The sequence below is a fragment of the Limulus polyphemus genome, unplaced genomic scaffold (assembly GCF_000517525.1).
Source record: "Limulus polyphemus unplaced genomic scaffold, Limulus_polyphemus-2.1.2 Scaffold156, whole genome shotgun sequence".
NCBI lineage: Eukaryota > Metazoa > Arthropoda > Merostomata > Xiphosura > Limulidae > Limulus > Limulus polyphemus.
The window spans coordinates 3,153-12,971 of NW_013665766.1; the positions used below are offsets into that span (position 1 = coordinate 3,153).

Genomic DNA, 9,819 nt, shown 5'->3' on the forward strand with positions numbered 1-9,819 from the left:
TTATGATGATATAAATAACTCCAAAAGAATGAAGATATTTTTCGGCTTGACCTGAGATATTTACATCTCTTTGTATTCAGTGATCTTCTCCCTTAACTATTCAGCCTCAGCAAACATCATTATGTAGTCCTTAAAATAGCAATTTCATCATTATTCTGTACGTACCTATGAACTGGAAAGGAACTAGTTTCCAGTAGAGGGTATCTCGTATGTAGTTGCAGCGTACCTTGGATGTTGGTATACATTAATAAGGGAGTTAATCTCTAAAAGAAGATCTCATTTGTGGTTGGGTTGTTGAGTTTCGGTAATCTAGATGTCAATTCGTTTTTTGAGGCTACTCAGAAAAATGTATAAAGTTGGCTTTGAAGTTACAGAATACTGATGAGTATTAACTTTCCGTTTCTTGTTAATATGCACGCCCCCCAGTGGCACAGCGGTATGTCTGCGAACTTACAACGCTAGAAACCGGGTTTCGATCGTGGTGGGCAGAGCACATATTGCCCATTGTGAAGCTTTGTGCTTAACTTAAACGAACAAACAATCAATATGTATGAATAGTACATCTAATTGATACATTTTACAGCTAAGTAAATGAAAGATATTAAAAGTAAAGCTTACAGATGGACCTGGAGAAATACATACTCCTCTAAGTACGCTTGGAGAACCACGCAACATGACTGGACGTTTGACATTTCAAGTCAAATGACATTAAAAGTAGTTAGATACCGTGTCATTATATACACGATTAATATAACTAATACAATTTAGCTTATAAGTGGATTATTTAGATATCTTTGTTGAGAGACTATTCGTGTGAAACCTCTTATTTCATATTAAAGTCAAGAGTTGAGTTATTGATTTACTCTCGATGTGGCTTCTCAATTACCGTAAAAGCTCTGATATTATACGTAAAAAGATATTTTAAACTATTCCTCGTGATTTTTCGCACAACTGTATGTTCTCTGAACCTCTTTAGAGAGCATAGATTTGTTAGTAAGCTTTTTCAAACGGTGAACAAGAGGATTCGGGGTTCGCTGCCCGTTGACACAAAAAACACGCACTGCACTTTTGGTCATGGGTGAGGTATAAGAGTGAAGGTCCAATCTTACTATTCCATTACATAACAATAGCTCAAGAGCTAGCGGTGGGTACTGAGATCAGCTGCCTTTCAACTAGGCTAAAATTAGGGACGGCTGTATCTTGATACCCACCCTTTTATGTGGCGATCAAGATAATTTAGGCATTTCTCTGTTCTAAGCTAATGTAACATTTGTTGACTAACAATGAAACACAACATATATATATATATATATATATATGTATAACGGCTTACTGACATAATTCGTGGTAAAATTAATGTAATTGACTGTTTGTCCAGATGTATAGATGAAATAAAAAATCCAGCTCACATCACTTAGAAAATCTGTCAATGAATGCTAAATACTATGTTGGCTTTCAAGGTTTCAGAAATGTGTAAATTTTTTATAGAAAGGTAGCTCATTTTTCTTTTTTTTAATTTATAAGAAGGAAGATGATTATGCTCTGTTTTAAAAATATGTTAATCATTGTTTTTGGTTAGGTTTATTTTGTGTAATTTTTTAAAGTACTCTCATCCAAATTGAAAATATATGTACTTGTTATTTTTCAGGAAGAAATTGGAAAAACCTTTGATAATCTCAAGAAGTGCGAAAACAATTCGGTTGAAAAAGAAGCTTTCAATGTCAGAGCAAATGAAAACAGTACCCTCTGCAAAATGAAGGACACTATTTCAGAAAGTAACGTATTCATTCCAAGAGTTCAAAGACTCGATGAGCAACCCGAATTGGGTCAAAAGTTGATTTATTGTCGAAATCTTAAGTACAAAGATTGTAACTCAGACCTTTGTCATTGTTTTCCGGGGGACACTTATTATAACTATTGCCCTAATATACATATAGGAATACACTCAGATGACGACGACGAAGTGTTTTACTCGGACAACGAAGACGATTCTCGTTTCCCATATCAACTTCATCGCCAAAGATTTAGACGGTTACCACGTTCTAAAAAGATGGAGTTGTTAACTATTTCTTCTAAAAACCACAAAGAAGTGATTCCTAGTCCACCTATCTGTGGAAGTGTGGACATGTTAGCAGACTGGGCTGATAAACTTGTGAGAGAAATTAATGAAACATTTTCAGTAACTGCCCATGATGTTACGAGCGGTCTGGAGCGTGAATGCGACACACATGCTCAAAGAACGAAAAATGTGAAACAGGTGCAGTCAACAGACCCATGGTATTGTTCGTCTCAAAACATGTGTAAATTCAGCCTAAAGTACAATCTGAAAAGTAAATGCTTAGACAGTCTAAGTGTGAAAAGACAATCTTTCAATTCTGTTGACCAAGATTATAGTGATTTTCTGCAACTGAGGTCTCGAAGGTCATCATGTCCTTCATGGAAAATTAATGATGAGAAAACAACTCCCACGGAAGTTCTTGCTTCAAGTTTGAAACCTACTTGTGAAGCTGCAGTCCAAACCAGTGATGCCCATTACTTTCTTCAAAGAGTAACAGGAAGCGATAATGCAAAAATAAACCATCCACGTCTGAAGTCGATGAATGAGGTTGGCGTACAGGCGTGTTTGGAAACTGATCCAGTCAGTGAACGTGAAATGTTAATAGATCGATCATCTGTTCCCTTGGAAAATAATATCCATTTTAAATTGGACTTGAAATTTCCAGCATCACCATCGGCTAGTACTACTAGAATGACGACCACAGAAATTGACACAATGAAGTTTGCTCCAAATAAGGCTAAAGACGTTCTAACAACGGCTTTAGAAAATGATAAACTGTTACTTAATTCAGAAAATGTAGACGTTGGAGGCATTGAAAAGACAAGTGCCTTACGTGCATGCTTTACGAAAGTTGGGCTTCCTGTACAGAACCTTTATGTAGAGGAAGAATTTGATGGCCAGACACAAAGAATTTCTAATGATGAAAAGATCTGTCAAGGTTCACAAAGATTAGAACATTGTAAGTTGAAGAAAAACTCTAGGTTGAATAAGTGTTTAAATGGCGAATTAGAAGTGACACATCCGTCCATGTTGGATTTTAACGGTATAATTGACAATTCACAAAAACACGACACCGAAGGGATTTTTTCTCGAAACTTTGGGGTGCTTTCATTGCAAAATAATACCAAAAATTTTAGTAGTGCACTGATGAAAAGCAAGATTGAAATTTCAAAAACAAAGGAATGGAAAATGGAAAAAGACAAGAAATCAGAAAGTGACTATGACGTTTGTAAGAATATTGAACTTACTCCTGACACGCAAGAACCAATTAAACGGCTGCATCTTTTTGACTTTAGGAAAGAAGAAATAAAACACACATCTAATAGAATTATCATTCCTTCGATTGAAGGTTCTTTGTGTGATAAAAGTAGAGTTTTTCCTGAACACAGGAGCATCCAAGAGATTTTAATCAATTCCATTCCACTTTGCGAAATCGAAAAAACACAAAATGAACTTGTAAAAGGAAAGACGAACAACAATTCGAAAATATTAGAAGTTCGAAATGACTCTACGGATTGCAAGTTGACGTCATTAAAGAACGAAGAAGGCTATTATTCTTTTGAAGAAAAATCTAGAAGAGGCGGTGCTAATGATAAAACACAAGAAACGAGGCACAGTGAAGAAAACGTACAGTCCGAGCTTATCCAGCTTTCAGCGTTTCATGCAAAGCGTTCAGGATCACCTTCAACAGGTTCATGTCAGGTTGTACGTGAGAACTTATCTGTTTTATTAATATTATAAATTATAATTAAAGTTTGTGTTAGTCTTCATGTAAAGCTGTAGACTAAATTCCGACGTTAACATCTACGTACTGAAATGTTTATATGAATATATATATAGGACTATATTAAATTGTCTCCAGTAAACAGATTAAAAGCTGACAGTTTAACAAAATGGTCAAGGTTACAACGATGCCATAATTCTAAGATAATTATCCTGGCCCGACCTCAAAGGTATTAGGTAAGGTAAAGGTGAATTAAGACATTTTTTTGAAATATATTTTTGGACACTGATGGATTTTGTTAAATATCTGACAAGATGAGGTTGAAGTTAATGCTTTTAATTTAGACGGAAATTTAAATAGCAGCGAGACGGAACAGAATAACTTGTTACTCATGATTATTTCTTTTTTTAGACCAGAAATATTAAACGTTGTTTAGTTTGAGAATGATATTGTGAATGTGAGAAATAGGATATGCGTCTGTACGCCATATTTCTGTGAGTGCACGCGTTTTCTGTGACTGTATTTCAAATTTTAAAATAAGTAACATACAGATGTTAATGCATAAATTCGTTTGAACATCTTCGCTTTTGTTTAGTTTTAATACTTTTCCAAATATGTTTCAATAAGATAATTGTAAAAGCTTGAAACATTGAAATATGCAAGTAGATAATTTAAAAATATTAATGTTTCGTTTGTTTTATGATAATTTTGTCCTTGTCCTCGTTGAATAGAGTCACAATGACTTGAAAGATTTCTTGAAAAAAGTGGAAAACTGTGCTTACCTACCACCACCACCAGATGGCCGATTAAGCAATAACACTGATGCACATAAAATCAACGAACAAAACGCTGAAGAAAAAGCATTAAAACGAGAGTCTCCGTCTCATGATGCAAATACCCAAACAACACCTCGCTCATCCAGAAGGTGAAAAACTACCTGAATAACTTTTACTGCTTTTAAAATAATCTGGTTCTGTATCCTCAACCCCTGTCACGAGCAAATAAATATATATATATATAAATAACTAATCGTTATCTTGAAGATATAACATTAAGAACATGCTAAAGACATCTGTAATGAAGATGATTATTCATGGCTAGATGTTAAGTGGTAGCATCTAAATTTACATTAGGTTCTAACCCATATTTTATTCAAATGGAAAGTACTGTAATTAAATGAGCTAATGCACAGTTTTAACCTATCTTCAAATCAATAAAAGGCAGATTGGTCGAACTGAATCGATGATCAGCGAATGAGTTTCATGATTCGGTCTCGTTTCATTCATGAATAAAATAGTACGGTAGGAACTGTTGTCAGATAAACATCAATATTTATATAACTTGTGTGTATGTGTCATTCCGTTTGATCATATATTTACATTAAACAATAACAAAAAATATCAAGTTCTGCCTTTGAAAGAATATTTGTTTTAAGTATATAAAGTATTACTAGATTAGGGATTCAATCCTCAGACGAACGCAGCACAGATAGTCCACTGTACAACTTTGTTCTAAAAGACAAACAGACAAAACCTTGAAAACAAAAACACACACACACACACAATAAGATCGATATTTATTTATTTTTCGTTCTTATCTTTTCAGTTCTGGTTACACCTGGGTTACTGAATGTGACTGTAGTGAATTCGAAGCCTTGTCTCGAACACCAGTAAGTGTAAATCTTTCGAAGGAAAGCTTGCCTTCATTCTCCTCAAGTATTTCCGAAATCTTGTCTGATGTCTCTTCACTTACCGATAGTTTGGATGATCAATCGGACGATGATCCCGAACTCGGAGCTAAATATTTTAAGTTTGAAGAGAACGTTAGCAATAGTAGTTTGTCTCTTTCGGCGTGGTCATTCCAGTCAGAACATGGAAGTGATAGCCTATTATACTATTCGGAGGAATCAGACCATTGTGCTGAGAAGTTAGAAACTAGCATAGTGCCTTCTAGAGACTCACCTGATAGGTTGGAGAAGGGCGAAATACGTACTATGTTTTGTATGAAGGGAAAGGACACCAAATCGAGAACGAATGGTACTAAGCCAAGTAACTCGTATGATCTTCCTACAAAAGCGTATTCGTATTCGGAAATTCACTTAGCTACCATTCGAGACGTGAGCGATAATACACGGGAAAAGGTTTCACAGGCTCATTCGAATCTGAGTTTACCTGAAACAAATCAATTATGGAAGTTGAGCAAGACCACTGAGGAAAACTGTTATTCTATGGCCGAACAAACATTATCCGAACTTCACGAAACTCCGAACATCGTATATCCATCAGTTCGAACAACATCTCCCGTCGAACGAAAGACAGGTAAAGGAAATAACAATGACCAGATAGCGCAATCTTCAACACGTACGAAGCTGTTCCTTCGTAAAATGAACCTCAAGTGTTCTTCAGCACCGGTATTAAGAGTGCAGCACAGCCTAGTGGGGAATAATAATAGTTCAAGGGCTTTGCCAACTGCTTGTTCGTTTCCAAATTATGGCAACTATCTGCAGAATATTAAACAAGAAGAAAATAAGGTAACATATTCGATTTACTGTACATTAATAAGAAAGTACGTCTAATTATAACTTAATAAGACTAGTATTTACAAAATATTCGTGAGATTCTACAGTAGTAGGTACTGCACTTTACAACTCGTAAGTAAAACTATTTTGTTTGTTTAGTGAGTAATGATGTAACCGACTATGGCTGGATAAAACAGTTTTTTTTTATTGGTTTCTCCGTTAAACTTATATCGATTGATTTATGTATTATCTTCTTTTAATCATTAACTTAGTTTAAACTGAGCTTTAGACAATATTTTATTTCTGGACTTGTCCTGTAAGAAGATTAGTTTAATACTAAACATACACAACTTATACGACTGGGTTAAAAATACCACGAACTTACCAAGCTAGATTAACAGTACCATGAATTTGCTAAGCTTGCTTAATAGTAACGCGTAGTTTTTCAAGCTTGGTTCAAAGGTTCATGAATTTATCAAGCTAGTTTAAATGGACCACAAACTTATTAAAATAGTTCAAAAGTGCAGCAAACTTATAAAGGTTATAAATAGCAGGAACCTATCAAACCACACTAAAACTACTACACATTTATTAAGCTACATTATAAGTCCCACGAACCTAACAAGACGGCTGATAATAAGTACCATAATAGTAACAGAGGACTGAATGTATTCATAATTTTAATCCAATCTCTACATACATTATTCTTCTATATACTATTCATGCAAACAAAAATACACTAGTATTTTACACACAAAACACGCTTATTTCTTTTAATTCTCACTTGGTATTTATATGTTTGGTTTTTATTAGGAAATCCGGTATTACACCATAACTTGTGTTTTAAAAGAAACTATTATTTTCGGTTGATAATGTTCATCGTTAGAGAATATTAGAAATTCATGTTAAGTTATAAGTGTACAGAATAACAATACGTAGAATGTTGTGTACAGAATAACAATACGTAGAATGTTGTGTACAGAATAACAATACGTTGAATGTTGTGTACAGAATAACAATACGTAGAATGTTGTGTACAGAATAACAATACGTAGAATGTTGTGTACAGAATAACAATACGTTGAATGTTGTGTACAGAATAACAATACGTAGAATGTTGTCCTTTCTTCCGTAAACGACGATTTTTACTTTATTTAGAATATAACAGTAGGTTGCTTCTACTAGTGTCAAACTGAAAATACAATCAAAGAAATTGAAGACAGGACGGGCTGGTCTTAGTATCGACCAAATTTGTCGAAAGTCCATTGTTATTCAAATCAGGTTAAAGAAATTCACCTTCAACATTTTGTAACATTTCTCACAATTGGACTACGTGCTTTTCCAATACTCCAATTGAAAGAATTGTTGCAAAACTACGAGATGAAGTCTATTTTACGTGCAACATCTTGAACGATTTTTTTTCTGTATTAAAATTATTGTTCACTGATGAAAGAAAGAACTAAAAATAGAAGTTTAGGAAAATAATCATTTGCCACTTTGTGAATATCATATGTGATTTTTAAAAGTATTGTGCATGTTGTTGTAAAATAAAGCCAATACTGTTCACTATAGTAACATCGTAATAGTGGACTAGTTTTTAAAATAACAAATCAAATATATTACGGCTGAGTATACATAATGACTAAATCTATATATATATAGTGAATACAAGCGATTTATCAATAGTTTCATTATAATGCATTCATTTAGAATATCGAAAATATGATTGTTAATTTTTATATGCCTTTAGATCCGGAATTATGAAATAGGAAAAAAAAAAGAGTAAATTTTATAAATGTCTTAATAATTCATATTTTGTTCAACAGATGTCACTACTAAAAGATGTAACACCTAACAAGAATTATCCGATTGAAAACCACATTTTGAAAGCAAATACACTATTCTAAAGAAGAGAATTTATGATTTTTTCTAAATTATTCTATTTACATTCAACAAAATATTCTTACTTAATTTGATCACTGTAGCAACTTACAAACTGCCGTGACATAGAAGCCATTGGTTTCTTAGCGAGATCGATAACGATTGGTGCAAAGAAGCACGTGCTACTTTTACATGTTCGAGCGTATGTTTAACGACACTTCGGTTCGTTACAACAACAGTTAGTCCCCTGCAAAGAACAGCTCTGATTGTATTTTGTTTTTAAAATATTATGTGAACTTAATTAGTTATTTCTATTGACACTGTAGCATTGTTAGATGTGTATTTATTCCAAAATTTGCATGTAAATGTAATAATTATATGTACATACTGTTGATGAGTGATGCATATTTTAAGTGTTCGGTATTTTTTTTTTCGTGGTGTACTTTTAATAAGATTACGATTTTTTATACCTCAGACCAGTGTTTTCCAAACTTTAAATAGCGTCCCCCCCAACTCAGCAAAGTTTCCGTTGTGCCCCCACCCTTCATATTCAAATAATCTTCCTAAGTGATAACTGCAAAATCAACAGTTTCTTTGCATGTTTTTAATCATTTATAAAAATGAAAAAAAAAATTGTAAGAAGTGAGTAAATGCGAGAGCAAATGATGATAATAATAATCTTTAAGACCAAAGTAATAGTTTTTGTTAAGTTACCGTCGTCTCCAACTCTTCTGTATCTCTCATAGTTATTTTTGGGCTCTCCCTCCAAAAGGCCGCCGCCCCCGGCCACCAGTACATGCCCTCCAGAGGAGAACGTTCCGCAATTTGGAAAACACTGATTTAGGCATTGGGAACTCCAGTAGTAATAGTTTTGCTTTTTAAAAAAAAATAATAATAATTCGCACATTTGTTGTATTTGATGCGTTTAAAACAGGAACTTTACTGTAATTTAGTGTCCAAAACTGAATTTCTAAGTGTTAAAAACCACAGTATTTATTTCGACGTTTTAAAAAGTATTATATTTTTATTTTAAAAAATGGTTTATTATTAACAGGTCAAAATATACGTTATTAAATGTTTTTTTTTATATCTATCGATCTAAAGGTGATTGAGTAATTCGAGGACGATTGTTTATGTCCTTTGGTATAAAGGATCGTCATTATGTTTCACTTCTACTATAGATGTGAAGGTAGAAAAGGAGGAATACTTACTAACAGATAGACATTACCTTTGGCCACTTACTAACCGGTAGACATTACCTTCGACACCTTACCAACGGGTAGACATTACCTTTGGTTAGTTTCTAACAGGTAGATATTACCTTTGGTTAATAATGGTTGGAGACGGCTTGAATGGGTAATGAAGAAAAACTTTAATATAAGTTTAACATAACAGCGAATGTACAACGTTTCGACAAAGTTTTGTCATTATCAGGTACAAGTAATTTACACTGACACGGATATATATACAGTATTGAACAAAGAAGTCACATGACCGGAACTGTTGCAAAACTTAGAAGAGGTATCCAGCCACCCTGGGGTGTTGGTTTAGAGTAGGGTTGTTTTGTTCAATTAAGATGGATTTTTCGTTTGTTTATGTTGAGTTCTTTGTTTAAAATGACTGTGTTTTTAATAGATA

At 33.7% G+C, this 9,819-nt stretch overlaps 1 protein-coding gene across 1 annotated transcript in view; it reads left to right on the plus strand.

Moving 5' to 3' along the window:
- Positions 1-1,648: 1,648 nt before the first annotated feature.
- Positions 1,649-9,819, plus strand: part of LOC106476469 — a gene marked incomplete at its 5' end in the record, with an annotated part of 110,896 nt that continues 102,725 nt past the window's right edge. Inside the window, 3 exons of the mRNA XM_013937130.2 lie at positions 1,649-3,763; positions 4,514-4,707; positions 5,388-6,312. Coding sequence (XP_013792584.2) covers positions 1,649-3,763; positions 4,514-4,707; positions 5,388-6,312 — 3,234 coding nt within the window. The remainder of the gene's footprint in view (positions 3,764-4,513; positions 4,708-5,387; positions 6,313-9,819) is intronic.